The sequence below is a fragment of the Ranitomeya variabilis genome, chromosome 2 (genome assembly GCF_051348905.1).
Source record: "Ranitomeya variabilis isolate aRanVar5 chromosome 2, aRanVar5.hap1, whole genome shotgun sequence".
NCBI classification, from domain to species: domain Eukaryota; kingdom Metazoa; phylum Chordata; class Amphibia; order Anura; family Dendrobatidae; genus Ranitomeya; species Ranitomeya variabilis.
In genome coordinates, this window is record NC_135233.1 from 364,791,545 (window position 1) to 364,807,922 (window position 16,378).

At 48.2% G+C, this 16,378-nt stretch overlaps 1 protein-coding gene across 2 annotated transcripts in view; it reads left to right on the forward strand.

Moving 5' to 3' along the window:
• The window catches only part of PAK4 (p21 (RAC1) activated kinase 4), a 35,790-nt gene extending 19,721 nt beyond the window's left edge, over positions 1-16,069 (forward strand). The window contains exons 2-9 of one of the 2 annotated variants that reach the window (XM_077285816.1): positions 1,639-1,856; positions 4,522-5,169; positions 5,246-5,665; positions 9,106-9,239; positions 9,861-9,987; positions 10,674-10,799; positions 10,884-11,018; positions 13,195-16,069. In XM_077285816.1, coding sequence (XP_077141931.1) covers positions 1,653-1,856; positions 4,522-5,169; positions 5,246-5,665; positions 9,106-9,239; positions 9,861-9,987; positions 10,674-10,799; positions 10,884-11,018; positions 13,195-13,350 — 1,950 coding nt within the window. In that variant the 5' untranslated portion in view covers positions 1,639-1,652 and the 3' untranslated portion in view covers positions 13,351-16,069. The remainder of the gene's footprint in view (positions 1-1,638; positions 1,857-4,521; positions 5,170-5,245; positions 5,666-9,105; positions 9,240-9,860; positions 9,988-10,673; positions 10,800-10,883; positions 11,019-13,194) is intronic. The other variant, XM_077285815.1, reaches the window with a different exon arrangement.
• The last annotated feature ends 309 nt before the right edge of the window (positions 16,070-16,378 follow it).

Below are 16,378 nucleotides of genomic sequence, written 5' to 3' on the forward strand. Positions count from 1 at the left end.
GAGGAGGTGAGCTGTGATATCACCTACTGTGAATGGTGGATCCTGTGTTATCTACTGTATATAGAGGTATCAGTCATTGTACAGGAGGAGGAGGTGAGCTGTGACATCACCTATTGTGAATGGTGGATCTTGTTATCTACTGTATATAGAGGTCATATCTGTCATTGTAATCCTGCCTCTGCTGATAAGAAAACTGCTGAAAACTTTTACTGGAAGGACTGGAAGTATGAGCCCCAGTGTGAAAATTGCAAGATGTCTTTTTTTTCTCTTTTTATTAAAGATCGTGTGTGGTATGGAAATGATTTTCAACCTCAGGTAAATGAGATCCGACATTGCCTTGTTGTGCCGTCCTTCAGAATATTTATTATGGGTGGAGGGATAAGTTATTAGCTTTCCTATGTCATGTCCTTTCCCAGCACTGTCACATATCAAAAAAAGGAGTAGTATCGCTTAAAGGAATATTCCAGTCGTATCATGCAACTTCTGAATCCAGACTGATTTGGGTGAAGACCTCACCAACCAAACATTTATCGGCCGACTCGATGCCCGTTGCGTCCTTTCACTGTTCGTTCAGATGTTAATTTATAGGATCATAGTAGCGCGGTAACACCCAGGAGGAACATAATACCAATTTTCTCAGAAAAGACACCCCAACATTTATGAAGAATGCTGGTAGTTACTAAAATGAAAGTGTCAGAACATCTGAAAGGTCCAGTTTAAAGGGGCTGACCGGAATGAAGATAATGATCCTTAGGGCAGGTGTACAGTATCAGATTGGTGGTGGGTCGACCCCAGGGACCCCCATGAACTGCTGATGCTTCTTGCACACACTGGAGTTGTGACTCTGCAGTGCCATACCCTGTGTAGTGGCCATTCTCAGGTATTGCATCCCAGTCACTTCAATAGGAGCTGAGTTGCAGTACCTGAATACGGCCACTGCACGGTGTATAGCGCTGTGGAGTTGGGGGGCTTATACTGTACTTGCAGCTACCATGGGACCCACTGACAGTGGGGGGTGGTCAGTGGGGGTGTGGGGTGCCAGATGGCAACAAAACCAATACTGGTGACCTATCCTAAGGGTCTGCAGGTGGCATTGACTTGAAATGAGCCTTATTTGAAGATAGGTGGTATCCTCAGATGTCAGACCCCCAAATGCTGATTAAAGGGGTTCTCCCTCTACTATCCCCTCTACACAGAATAAGTGATGGCTTATTGATGGATGGGGGTGCACTTTGCCTGTGTTTTATTAGTTTATATGTCGGAGAACCCCCTTAACTTGAGGGGCGAGTGATTGCTTGGCTCACAGTAGGGGGCTCGCTGTCGTCAGTGTATCGGGCTGTGACCAATGCGCCCAAATTAGAGAGCGCTCGTCTCCTTTTGATCTGGGACGTTGGTTATATTTAGCGGATGCTCCAGCGAGCGTGCGGTCACCATGGCAACGGCTGCGCTTCCTCTTTATAAGAAATAAACTCTTTGTGGGAAGCTGCTCACTGCACCATTAGGGCATCAATAGACACCGGAAAGAGGGCCCATCACGGCACAATGAGCTCTAGGCGGACATTACCATAGGTGTGCCCCACTATGCTGGTGTCCCTGTGTCGCCCCCTCCTTACTCACCTGTCCCTGCTTCTCCCCCAGGTCAGCTAGCTGCCATGTTCAGTAAGAAGAAGAAGCGCGTCGAGATCTCCGCCCCATCTAACTTTGAACATCGGGTGCACACCGGCTACGACGAGCAAGAACAAAAGTTCACAGGGCTCCCGCGACAATGGCAGAGCCTCATAGAAGAGTCCGCCAAGAGGCCCAAGCCGCTGGTGGACCCGGGATGTATTACCACCATCGGGCACGGGCTGCAAAAGGTGAGTAACCAGCCCGCGATGGGGCACAGTATGGAAGAGGATAAACAAGGTAATGCGTCATGTTCCAACCCCACAGCTGTAGTGATAGGAGACCCTCACCCCCACTGAAGGTGACCGTTCACAGCAATGGGGGCGATAACAGGAAGAAAAGCCCCTGTGTCCGTCCTCCTCACCTCCGGGGTCACTGGATGCTGTTGTACAGGGGCAGACACGACCACAGCAGAGGGCAAGCTCTGATCACGGCCTGATGGGACCCCTAATAGTATGGATCTTATGCCCGGCCCTCGGGACTTGCAACCGGCACAACGCTAGATTAGAGGAGCCTTCTTCGAAAATTAAAGGGGTTCTCCATAACTTTGATATTGATGACATATCTGCAACCCCCCCACACCACACACACGCTGATCAGCTGTCTCCCACTCTGGCTGTATACAGAGCCAGTACAGCACAGCTCCGTACCCTGTGTAGCGGCCACTGCCGGGTACAGCAGATCAGGCCCTACTCACATCAGTGGGAGCTGAGCTAAAGCCTCAGGAGCAGCTGACAATCAGCGTATAGAACTGATGGAGCTGGTATCAACTGCTCCTGGGGCTGCCGGGTGTAGGCCACCTGAGAGATGGGCCATCAGTAGCTTTTAAGTAGAAAGCCCCTTTAAGAGCTCATAGCTGAACTTTGCAAGTGATGAGTGGCTGTCAGAATGATTTGTGGCCTCCAGCAGTTATTTACATCTACAGATCAAAAGACTCACAAGTCGGCTCTGCCCCGCTGCCAGGACTCTGGGTCCTCACCAAAGGGGTGGTGGTCACATGAGCCCCGGGGCTCCTCCGCACATCGTCTTCTGAAAGATGAGACATTTTATAAGTGGTGGCATTGTTACCTTAAAGGGACCATACAGGATTAGAAAACATGGCTGCATTCTTAGCGAGTTACCTGTGCTCAAGTTCTCCGCATTACTACAGCTCTGCCTCCCACAGGTTGTGTGCGGTACTGCAGCTCTGCTCCCCCACCCACAGGTTGTGTGCGCTACTGACCCCCCCCCCCCCCTCCACCCACAGGTTGTGTGCTTTTCTGACCCCCCCCCCCCCCCCCTCCTCCACCCACAGGTTGTGTGCGGTACTGACCCCCCCCCCCCCCTCCACCCACAGGTTGTGTGCGGTACTGACCCCCCTCCTCCACCCACAGGTTGTGTGCGCTACTGACCCCCCTTCCTCCACCCACTTGTTGTGTGCGCTACTGACCCCCCCCCTCCACCCACAGGTTGTGTGCTTTTCTGAACCCCCCCCCCCTCCTCCACCCACAGGTTGTGTGTGGTACTGACCCCCCCTCCTCCACCCACAGGTTGTGTGCGGTACTGACCCCCCTCCTCCACCCACAGGTTGTGTGCGGTACTGACCCCCCTCCTCCACCCACAGGTTGTATGCGGTACTGACCCCCCCCCCCCCCTTCCTCCTCAGGTTGTGTGCGGTACTGCAGCTCTGCCCCCCTCCTCCTCAGGTTGTGTGCGGTACTGCATCTCTGTCCCCTTCCTCCTCAGGTTGTGTGCGGTACTGCAGCTCTGCCCCCTTCCTCCTCAGGTTGTGTGCGGTACTGCAGCTCTGCCCCCTTCCTCCTCAGGTTGTGTGCGGTACTGCAGCTCTGTCCACTTCCTCCTCAGGTTGTGTGCGGTACTGCAGCTCTGCCCCCTTCCTCCTCAGGTTCTGGGCGGTACTGCAGCTCTGCCCCCTTCCTCCTCAGGTTGTGGGCGGTACTGCAGCTCTGCCCCCTTCCTCCTCAGGTTGTGTGCGGTACTGCAGCTCTGCCCCCTTCCTCCTCAGGTTGTGTGCGGTACTGCAGCTCTGCCCCCTTCCTCCTCAGGTTGTGTGCGGTACTGCAGCTCTGCCCCCTTCCTCCTCAGGTTGTGGGCGGTACTGCAGCTCTGCCCCCTTCCTCCTCAGGTTGTGGGCGGTACTGCAGCTCTGCCCCCTTCCTCCTCAGGTTGTGGGCGGTACTGCAGCTCTGCCCCCTTCCTCCTCAGGTTGTGGGCGGTACTGCAGCTCTGCCCCCTTCCTCCTCAGGTTGTGTGCGGTACTGCAGCTCTGCCCCCTTCCTCCTCAGGTTGTGTGCGGTACTGCAGCTCTGCCCCCTTCCTCCTCAGGTTGTGTGCGGTACTGCAGCTCTGCCCCCTTCCTCCTCAGGTTCTGGGCGGTACTTGCAATGACAGATACAACCATTACACAGAAGACACAACCCTTGTTCTTGAATCTTGTACAACCCTGTTAATATCGCAGTGACTTTTCCCTATAATAATCAGAAAGTAGAACCCCCATCATTGCTTCTGTAGCCGTTCTGAGAGGCGCCATCATCCAGACACGTTGGGAATCCTGGGGGACATATTCGTCATCATCCTTCTTTTGTAGGAGCAGTAATAATTAGGAAACCGCCCTGTATTGGGGCTGATACTATGGGACAAGGTTGTCTTACAGTGGCTTCTCAGTGGGGTGCTCCCATCTTGGCACACCCATGTAACGTGGGGGGAGAACTGTGCTTCTGTCCCTGGCAGCACAGGGTGGGCCGCATCGGTCAGTATATGGGGGGGGGGGGATATTACTTATTCATCTAAGCTGCTTGGGCCAGTGTTTCACACAGATTTACTTCACATTAATTTCTGCATTTTTCTCCACCGTAGACCATTGTACGTGGCAACAAGATGTCACGAGACGGCTCGCTGACGTGGCTCCTGGATGAGTTTGAGAACATGTCCGTCTGTCGCTCCAACTCGCTGCGCAGAGAGAGCCCACCGTGTCCCCCGAGAGAGCAGCAGGTCCCTATGGAAAACGGTGTGAGCGACGGCCGCCTCCGGAAAATCCGGGAAGATGGAAGTAGGGGCCCAGAGAGGAGCAGGGCAGAGCCTGGAAGGGACCGGCCAAGAGAAGATCAAAGAGCAGCCCCCCAACAACCACGGGGGCAAGAGCCCGGCAGCAAACACCGGCTACCTCCCCCGGATTACCCCAAGTCATCGGAAAACAAGTCCACGCGCTCTCATGAGAGAACAGATGGAAGGCGAGACCATCCCGTGACAGATGGGGACTACAGCGAGCCTGCTGATAGGGTGGTCCGGAGAGAAAAGGAAGACAAAAGGCCAAAATCGGCCTACACCGGAGGACAGGGGAGCCCGCAGTCACCTCGAGAGAAGAGGCCACTCTCCGGGCCCAATATCCGTACACCAGCTAATCCGGCCGCCGAGGGAGCAGTAAAGCCAACACAGCAGACGGGGCGACCGTTCAATACCTACCCCCGAGCAGACACTGACCCCGGCAGGGGGGCTCCTCACCAGGTGGGCAGAGTATTAGAACCTCTGTTACGGATTCTTTACTGTAACAGCAGGAATTCTTAATTTATTTTTATTACAGGTACCGGATTCCCGTTCAGCCAACCCTCTCACCCCCAAAAATCCTTCAAGCAAAAGCAGTTCTCGGCCCCCGCCGCCGCCCCATCCCAAACCTAAACTTCCAGAAAAGCCATCTCCTGCCATCCTCTCCCAGCACAGCTCGGACCCCCAGCTCTCTCGCCCATCACAGACCCCACAGCCTCCCCAGCCGCGATCCCCGCAGAGAGAGCCTCAGCGGGTGTCACATGAGCAGTTCAGGGCGGCTCTGCAGATGGTGGTGGATCCCGGCGACCCCAGATCCTACCTGGATAATTTCATCAAGATCGGAGAGGGATCCACTGGGATCGTGTGCATCGCTACCATCAAGAGTTCCGGGAAACTGGTCGCCGTGAAAAAGATGGATCTCCGCAAACAGCAGAGGAGGGAGCTTCTGTTCAACGAGGTACGGATGGACCCCCTCTACTCATATAAGGAGGTCCCGCCATGTCCTGTTATGTTATTGCAGATGCATTTCAGCCTAAAACAAGTGATCAGATGATCACAGGTTCAAGACCGTAAAGGAGATTACAAAATGTAAATAACAAAAATGCCCCCCAAAATGTAAAAGTCTAAATCTTTTCCCCCTTTAAAATAAAGAAATAAAATCAATTCGGTATCGCCAGGTGCGTAAAATCAGATCCGTCCAAGTATAAAATGATTCAATCCAGAGGTGTCAAACTGCATTCCTCGAGGGCCGCCAACAGGTCATGTTCTCAGGATCTCCTTAGCATTCCACAAGGTGCTGGAATCATTCTGTGCAGGTGATTAAATTATCACCTGTGCAATACAAGGAAATCCTGAAAACATGACCTGTTGGCGGCCCTTGAGGAATGCAGTTTGACACCTCTGATTCAATCTATACGGTAATGGCATAAAGAAAAATGTAAAAAAAATATTAAAATGCCAGAATTGCTGTTTTTTATTTTTATTACGTCCCTCAAAAAAATTCAACACCGCGATCAAAATGTCATACGTTCCTCATAATAGTATCAATAAAAACTAAAGCTCGCCGTGCTAAAAATACAGCCCTCATAGGGCCCCACTGCAGAGAAGCGAAAGCATTATGGATCACTGACCATTGTGACACAAAGCAGATAACAAGATTTATTTTATTTATTTTCAGTTTTTAAACATTTTAAATTATTTATTTTTAACCACTTAAATAAAAATCAACTCACCAGGTTATCTTTACTGCACAACTAACACTGTCGAAATAAAACCCCAAATCATTGGCGGAATTGTGTTTTCCTTCACATCTTCACATCGCTTGGAATTGTTTTGGGTTTTTTTCCCATTTTTCAACACATTTTGATTTTATGGTAAATCTACATCTGCCAGTAACTGGACTTAAAAGAATAAAGATAAAAGAAAAAATGCTTTTAAAATAATATAAAAAAAGAAATTAAAAATGTTTAAAAGTTTTTTTTAAATCACCACTTGTTAATAAAAAAAAATTGGTATTGTCCAAATAAGTCCAGCCTGTCATAATATAAAATTATTTAACTGCACATTAATGCCGAAAAAAAAAAAAAAGATACAGACCAAGTAAATATAAATAATATATGTAAATAAATAATAAAAAATATATTTATTTACATACGCTGTCATTTTTTTTTTTTATTTCTTTTCGGCATTAATGTGCAGTTTAATAATATGTATTATATATAAATTATATATTTATAAAATAAATGTTTTTAACAGAATTTTTTTTTGCCACACCATAAAAATACTATACATGTTGGATATTGCAGCGATCTTACTGATCTGAAGAATCGTGTTTCCAGGTCATTATTTACCACTCCATGAACAATGTAAAAACAATGGTGGAATTACATTATTTTTTTTCTCGCAAATTTTGCTGCATTTGTAATCCCCCCACCCGCTCTTATATTCAGTACATTATACAGGTCCTTCTCAAAAAATTAGCATATAGTGTTAAATTTCATTATTTACCATAATGTAATGATTACAATTAAACTTTCATATATTATAGATTCATTATCCACCAACTGAAATTTGTCAGGTCTTTTATTGTTTTAATACTGATGATTTTGGCATACAACTCCTGATAACCCAAAAAACCTGTCTCAATAAATTAGCATATTTCACCCGACCAATCAAATAAAAGTGTTTTTTAATACCAAACAAAAAAAACATCAAATAATAATGTTCAGTTATGCACTCAATACTTGGTCGGGAATCCTTTGGCAGAAATGACTGCTTCAATGCGGCGTGGCATGGAGGCAATCAGCCTGTGACACTGCTGAGATGTTATGGAGGCCCAGGATGCTTCAATAGCGGCCTTAAGCTCAACCAGAGTGTTGGGTCTTGCGTCTCTCAACTTTCTCTTCACAATATCCCACAGATTCTCTATGGGGTTCAGGTCAGGAGAGTTGGCAGGCCAATTGAGCACAGTAATACCATGGTCAGTAAACCATTTACCAGTGGTTTTGGCACTGTGAGCAGGTGCCAGGTCGTGCTGAAAAATGAAATCTTCATCTCCATAAAGCATTTCAGCCGATGGAAGCATGAAGTGCTCCAAAATCTCCTGATAGCTAGCTGCATTGACCCTGCCCTTGATGAAACACAGTGGACCAACACCAACAGCTGACATGGCACCCCACACCATCACTGACTGTGGGTACTTGACACTGGACTTCAGGCATTTTGGCATTTCCTTCTCCCCAGTCTTCCTCCAGACTCTGGCACCTTGATTTCAGAATGAAATGCAAAATTTGCTTTCATCAGAAAAAAGTACTTGGGACCACTTAGCAACAGTCCAGTGCTGCTTCTCTGTAGCCCAGGTCAGGCGCTTCTGCCGCTGTTTATGGTTCAAAAGTGGCTTTACCTGGGGAATGCGGCACCTGTAGCCCATTTCCTGCACACGCCTGTGCACGGTGGCTCTGGATGTTTCCACACCAGACTCAGTCCACTGCTTCCTCAGGTTCCCCAAGGTCTGGAATCGGTCCTTCTCCACAATCTTCCTCAGGGTCCGGTCACCTCTTCTCGTTGTACAGCGTTTTCTGCCACATTGTTTCCTTCCAACAGACTTACCATTGAGGTGCCTTGATACAGCACTCTGGGAACAGCCTATTTGTTGAGAAATTTCTTTCTGGGTCTTACCCTCTTGCTTGAGGGTGTCAATGATGGCCTTCTTGACATCTGTCAGGTCGCTAGTCTTACCCATGATGGGGGTTTTGAGTAATGAACCAGGCAGGGAGTTTTTAAAAGCCTCAGGTATCTTTAGCATGTGTTTAGAGTTAATTAGTTGATTCAGAAGATTAGGGTAATAGGTCGTTTAGAGAACCTTTTCTTGATATGCTAATTTATTGAGACAGGTTTTTTGGGTTATCAGGAGTTGTAGGCCAAAATCATCAGTATTAAAACAATAAAAGACCTGACAAATTTCAGTTGGTGGATAATGAATCTATAATATATGAAAGTTTAATTGTAATCATTACATTATGGTAAATAATGAAATTTAACACTATATGCTAATTTTTTGAGAAGGACCTGTATATAAAAGTGAATGGCGGCAATCAAAAATACAGCTCCTCCTCATGTGGTTTTGTTGATGGGGAAAAAACAAAAAAAATCCGGCTTTTGGAACAAGGAGTGGGAAAAAAACAAACAGAAGAAACCTAGGTTTTTAATGGGTTAATATATAGCATAAACCAGTTCACTCCCCTGGAAACAGTGACCTCTAGTGCTGGAATCGGGTACTACAGCCGAGTATTGTCTGCATGTCCCTTAGTGACCTTAGTGACCCCATAACCGTTCTTGTGCCTCCCAGGGCCCCGATCTGTAGGGTCTCGAGTGGCTGACGCTTTCTGTGCTTGGCAGGTGGTGATCATGAGGGATTACCAGCACGAGAACGTGGTGGAGATGTACAACAGTTACTTGGTCGGAGATGAACTGTGGGTTGTGATGGAGTTTCTGGAAGGAGGGGCCCTAACGGACATCGTGACACACACCAGGTACGTTCTTCCGTCTGTACTTTTGGTCTTAATTGCCATTTTATTTTGATTTTTTTAGCTTGGTGAGACACAGAGCGGATACGTAGGGTTGGTGAGAATTGATTTGCCGGACCGGGTCCATCGGTCACGTCATTATTCTGTGAAACCTCTTACCTCTCGCCATCCGCGACTCTTCTCCTTGTGTGACATCACGTACAATGGCGCTAAGATTAGAAGAGCCGCAGATGCCGGGAGGTCAAAGGTTCTCAAGGCTCCTGTCCATCAGATTACGGACGTGCCCAATGGACCCGCTCCAGCCACTGTGATTGGCTCTGCTGACATGCGGCAGCCGTGCTCTTGGAGATTACATTTTTTTTCCCATGGTGAATTGTCACGTTTCCTTATTACAATTCTTATAAATGATGGGAAATAAATGATTAGTCTGAGTGAAGCTGCATCGCATTTTAGCCGATTTGTCCGTCAGAGAATCGTGTTCTCCATCACGTTCGCTGCTGTTTTTTATGTTCCAGTCGTTTTCTTGTCTTCCCGTTATTAGTCACATTTATCAGGAGATCTGTGACTGTTTCCATTTATCCTCGTCTCCGGACTCGTCACTGATGACTTTGTGTTGTTTGCTTTCAGGATGAATGAGGAGCAGATTGCTGCTGTGTGCGTCTCCGTACTGAAAGCGCTGTCTGTGCTTCACGTCCAGGGAGTCATTCACCGGGACATCAAGAGCGACTCCATACTGCTGACCCACGATGGACGGGTAATCATCTGTTGTAATAAATGTTGTGCAAGATCTGGGGTATCTATCAAACCATGCTGATTTGGGTCTGGTGGGTCGGCGACATCAGCCTCCGGTGGGTTAACGACGTCCGCCTCTGGGTCCGGTGGGTCGACGACGTCCGCCTCTGGGTCTGGTGGGTCGACGACGTCCACCTCTGGGTCTGGTGGGTCGACGACGTCCGCCTCGGGGTCTGGTGGGTCGACGACGTTCGCTTCTGAGTCTGGTGGGTAGACGACTTCCGCTTCTGGGTTTGGTGGGTCGGCGACGTCCGCCTCGGGTCAGGTGGGTCGACGACGTCCACCTCTGGTCTGGTGGGTCGACGTCGTCCGCCTCTGGGTCTGGTGGGTCGGCGACGTCCGCCTCTGGGTCTGGTGGGTCGGCGACGTCTGCCTCTGGGTCTGGTGGGTCGGCGACGTCTGCCTCTGGGTCTGGTGGGTCGGCGACGTCTGCCTCTGGGTCTGGTGGGTCGGCGAGGTCCGCCTCTGGGTCTGGTGGGTCGACGACTTCCGCCTCTGGGTCTGGTGGGTCGACGACTTCTGCCTCTGGGTCAGGTGGGTCGACGACGTCCGCCTCGGTTCACGTGGGTCGACAACGGGCCATTTAGAACAAAACCTGTGTAATCGTGACTATATTCCATATTGTTTGACACCTTTTTGTGTTTGCAGGTGAAGCTCTCAGACTTTGGCTTCTGTGCCCAGGTAAACAGAGACGTCCCTCGTCGTAAGTCCCTGGTAGGAACTCCTTACTGGATGGCTCCAGAGCTCATCTCAAGGTTACCCTATGGTCCGGAGGTGAGGAATAATTCTTGCGGGGTCAGGGTTTTAATTCTAGCGACCTCCCTGTGTGATTGCCCTCTTGTATTCCCCCCATCTCAGGTGGATATCTGGTCTCTGGGAATCATGGTGATAGAGATGGTGGACGGAGAGCCGCCCTATTTTAACGAGCCTCCACTGAAGGCCATGAAGATGATTAGGGACAATCTGCCACCAAAACTGAAAAATGTGCAAAAGGTAAGAGCAGTGATTGGCGATACCATAAGAGTCATTAACCCTCTGCAGTCTGCCATAACAGGCCTCACATTTATTAAGAACCTTGCATCTTTAGGTAAATTTCCTGCGTACTACTGGGGGGTCTCACATTTTCCTAAATGGAGCACAATGTGCCAAGAATGCGCCAATATTTGGTGCAAATTTCAGGCATAGACTAAGCCAACTTATAGCTGAGGATAACTAGTATCAGATTTATAACACTGATAACTATGGGGCAGGTTCAGACCCCAAAACGCCAGTGACCTGAGGACATGTTGGTGGCCCCAAAGTAGTGGCAGGAAACCAGAGTCGGCCATCAGTAAGCGCATGCCTCAGTGTAGTCTCCTGTAGGTGGCGCTAGAGAGACAATTATTGGGTGACCCCGCACTGACATGTGTAGGACTTGTCACCCTGTGATTTGGGGTTTTGCAGCCTTCTTTGCTGTCTTTTTTTTTTTATTATTATTTTTTATTTTTTATTTTTTTTACATTTTTGGTCCATTTCCATCAAATTTTCTGAGCTGCTGTCCTGATAAATAAAATATGCAGGACGTGAGTCAGAGATGATTTCATGGGCAGCTGCCCTGTGTCCAAGAGAGGATCTGTGCCTGCACACGTGATCACATGTGGTTTATGACGCTGCAGACACCACGTCCATTGCATCACCATTCACATCCATGCTGGATACAGGAACCGGTCCAACGAGATGTAATCAGGTCACATAGTGTCCGATTCTGGTACAGCACCATACGTCTACTAGTGGCTACGCTAGGTATTGCAGCTCATCAGTCCCATTCATTAGATTGAGCTGTAATTCCATGCACAGCCACTATGAAAGGTGTGGCGCTATTCCTAGAGAACAATGAAAGGGACGCGCCAGAGCCCTTTAATCTGCCAGTCTGTGCCGAGAGGCCGACTGTCGCCAATGTGACATTGATGGCCTGCTCAAAGGAATAGGAAAAACTACAATAATATTTTAAGAGTTATTACCATTTATCAAATATATATTTGTAACCAGAATCGCATTCTTTATGGAAAAGCAATAAGCAAGCGTGAGGCTACAAGTTCTCTGAATCTTCAGAATCCGGCCCATCTCATCCCTTAACTTGCAGGCTCCCATCCATCACGGCTCCATGTACTGTACATAGCTGTGTAATACAAATCGGCGGGGGCTCGGTGTCCACCAGGGCTTATATCTGCCTCTACCCTGTGCTTACATGTCATTGCTGATCACAGGAACTTGTATGCTGAAATAGCGACCATTGTAGTCCAACCGTTTCATCATCTCTAATGGAGAACATGAATCATGTTTTATTACATAGTGCAAGATCCACCACCAGATCCACAGGATTACACTCACCATCACATACCGATCACATCTCTTCTATGGGACGGTAACGGCATAATCCTGGAAGGAAGAGATCACTCCTCCACAGTTAACTCATTATCACCACAGGCAGGATCACACTGACTGAAAACACAGGATCCACCATTCACAATAGGTGACGTCACAGCTCACCTCCTCCTCCTGTACAATGACTGATAACACCTCTATATACAGTAGATAACACAGGATCCATCATTCACAATAGGTGATGTCACCGCTCACCTCCTCCTCCTGTACAATGACTGATAACACCTCTATATACAGTAGATAACACAGGATCCACCATTCACAATAGGTGATGTCACCGCTCACCTCCTCCTCCTGTACAATGACTGATAACACCTCTATATACAGTAGATAACACAGGATCCACCATTCACAATAGGTGATGTCACAGCTCACCTCCTCCTGTACAATGACTGATAACACCTCTATATACAGTAGATAACACAGGATCCACCATTCACAATAGGTGATGTCACAGCTCACCCCCTCCTCCTGTACAATGACTGATAACACCTCTATATACAGTAGATAACACAGGATCCACCATACACAATAGGTGATGTCACAGCTCCCCTCCTCCTCCTCCTCCTGTACAATGACTGAGTGCTCCTGCACAACGATGTCTCTCACACCCTTAGAGCAGATCAGTTGCTGGTTTTGGCTACTGTAAAGCAAGTCTCTAACTGCTGTAAAATAATCTCATGCAGATGGTGATGACATGGGGACTGGTGGGCGATTCCTGACCTGATCTGCGTCTGTCTTTCAGGTATCTCCCCTATTAAAGGGATTCATTGACCGACTTCTGGTGAGAGACCCAAGCCAACGAGCCACTGCTAGCGAGCTGCTGAAACACCCCTTCCTGACCAAGGCTGGGCCGCCATCGTGCATTGTACCGCTGATGAGGCAGAACCGCATGAGATGAGCTACGGACACGGGGGTCTTGCTTATCCCTTCACAAAGCCCACCAAAGACTGACCTAACCTGGAGGAGCGAGGACATGAAGGCGGCATCTCTGCCATCTGTTCAGTATTGTACCAGGGTCCCTGGATAGAAACTACTGACCCGACCCCTCTCCCGGATCCCCTGAAGGCTCCTGTCTCTCTGCACTCTTCTGCCATCTTCTCGCCGGCCTCGGACTGCTCAGGTAGTTTATATGTAACGGTGCACAATATGGGACCTTGAGAAGCGGGGAGCAGTCCAGAAGGAAGCTAGGGGGACCAGGTCATCTGCTGTGTTCTTCTGGGACCACCAATAAGCACTTGGACAGACACAAGATGGCCCCGTACTCATTACCTGGGACGTAACACTGGAAAACAGACTGTGGTCGGAAATAACTGGAATAACGTAGGGTGGGCCGAGGCCGGGACATGTGATGTGTGACCTGCAGAACACGGAATCAAACCCATCGCCTGCTCCCACCTCCATTCAGGCCATTTGTAAGCATTTTGGCATTTCTCAAGGGGCCGGAGAAGGCGAGGGTCCGACAACGTGACTGCCCCACTTGCTTCATTGCATTTCTCTGTAGTTTGCACAGTTCAGGGTACGTTCAGAAGCTGCGGAGGCAGAGCATTGGAGATGTGTCTATGAACGGAGCCCAGACCCCACTAAAGGGCATTCCTAACTTATACCACTTTAAAGTGGGACCCCCATTGATCCTGAATGCGAAGGGGATGTAAAGCTGCACCTCTTCCTCATCTGCAGATTTATGTGCTTGTTGTCATGGTGGATTTCTTCTACTGTGGCATCAAATAGTCTATGGGCAGTGGTGTCCTTACGTTTTTCACCGCACTGCGGCCCCCTGGTCCCCCACAGTGCAGGGGAACCACAGCACTCTCTCATTAAGAGCTGGAGTAGCAGAGTAACCAGTTTTGTATTTTTGGGGAGGATCCCAGATCTTGGACCCCCCCGAGTAATCATAAAGTGCGATGTGGATGGTAAGACCCCTGTATCCATTCCCGTTCATGATGTAGTGATGACCACGAGCCATCCATGACCTACTAGACAGAACATCTCGCCATATACCGCAGGCTTGACTCTTCCCTTCCTTTCCTCCTACTTCTCCTAACTGTTCATACAATGAAGGACTCGAGACAACGCCAAAGAACACTACATATAACCTACCACTACGTAGAATCGATAGGATGTGACCGCACATGGATACTGCGCCCTAAAGACCCTCACAGTTATAGGAGACGGGGCCCCCTGTACTGGAGGAGAATATCCTCTTCCTAGGTGACATCTAGTATTGGACAATTCCCTAATAACATGCCCTTTCTGCAGGACGTATACGCCATTACTGCGGAGATACGGTAAATCAGCGCTATCGGGGTACAGACTGGAAGGAATCCACCCCGGCTGCCCATTTCCCTTCTCCTCCTGACCCTTTCAGCCAGCCCCAATAGTCCCACCTTTTAAGGCTTTGTATGCTTTTTTTTTTAATTTTATCATGCATCCAAAGTATAAGGAGACTTTCAAAAAAGAAGTTCCAATACCGTTTTGTGTATACAGCTCCTATGCAGACCCGTGTTCATCACTGGCTATCCTACAGACAGTAGAACAGACAGGAGTGGACAGAATGTCGCGGTCTGACTACAAAGGGTTTGTTTGTAGTCTGTAACCATGGAGACAGAGGTCTGTATAGCAGCTGTAGAAGTATACTGGTAAGATCATTTTTATTAGGCACTATGCAAAGTTGCGTTATTTTTATTTTTTGATACTTCGGAGCAAATCAGTGGTTTAAAAACTAGTGTTACAAAGTATACAAAGGCTTAAAGGGATTTTCTGGGTCTTTAGTATTGATGAGCTTTCATTAGGAAGAGTCTCTCAGGCGGTGGTGTGATTCTTGGCCCCCCCCCACTTCCGCCTATGAGCTTGTCTGTAGGGGGCTGAGACGATCCAGAGTGTAACTTTCATTGTTTACAGCGCCATGCTTTTAGTAGTGGTCGTGCTTGGTATTACAGCTCACTGCTTCGATGCACTGATCGGTGGGAGTGTGAAGGGGGTTTGTTGTGTAGAAGAAATGCAACAGCTCCATAGGTGCTGTAGTGGCCATGAGTGGTACTGCAGGCTCTCTGCAAATATATAAGTCCTGGGAATAGGATATTAAAAAAAAAAGTGATTAATATAGATTAACTCTAGAAATGCCTGCCTCCCTGTCATTGTATTAATTACTGTATCTCTTTGGGGGTCATTAGACGTGTCCCTGACAGTCAATAGTGCCTTACTCCATAGATTCCCACCGTCACTTTACTGCCCCCTCCATGTGACAATCAAGGACCATCCGCTCCGAAATCCGCCGCAGACCGAGCCAAGCAATACTTGTAGCACTGGGAGAGCAGAGCACGCCCTTCCCCCATCCTTACATGAGTGACTACTGGTTATAGTTTTATATATAAATATATATTTATAAAGTGTATGTTTTGCAGTATTTCCTGCATTTTGACCTGGAGACAGAAATATGCTGTGACCTTGAGGGACTTGAAAAAAAACAAAAAAGGATCTCTGCTTTTCAATTAATTTGTACAAATAAATTCCACTGTATTTTGCATCTTTTTGGTTTGAACAGAGCGAAATAGATTAACGATTAGTTTTACAAATACAGTTTTGGATAAAAAAAATAAAATAAAAGGTCTGTCCGCGTTCATTCATTTCGTCACAGAAGGGAAGGAGGTTTGTAAATGTGTCAGGGACATTTCTGCGAATTGGATGCACTGTATCGGGCTCACATTGTTCAAGAAATTTGCTTGTAGTCAGAGAATGGAAAGAAAACATTGAGAGGGTGAAGACTGCGGATTCTTGCAGCTGTGTGATCAGGGCGGGTATTTCATTCAGGGCCAAGAAGCTGCAGATGGGTAACGTCCCCCTGGTGTCACCAAACCCAGACTCCTCCATCAGATAGAGAAGTGTGATCCATCACTGCACAGGGTCGTGTTTCCTCCAGAGACCAGTGG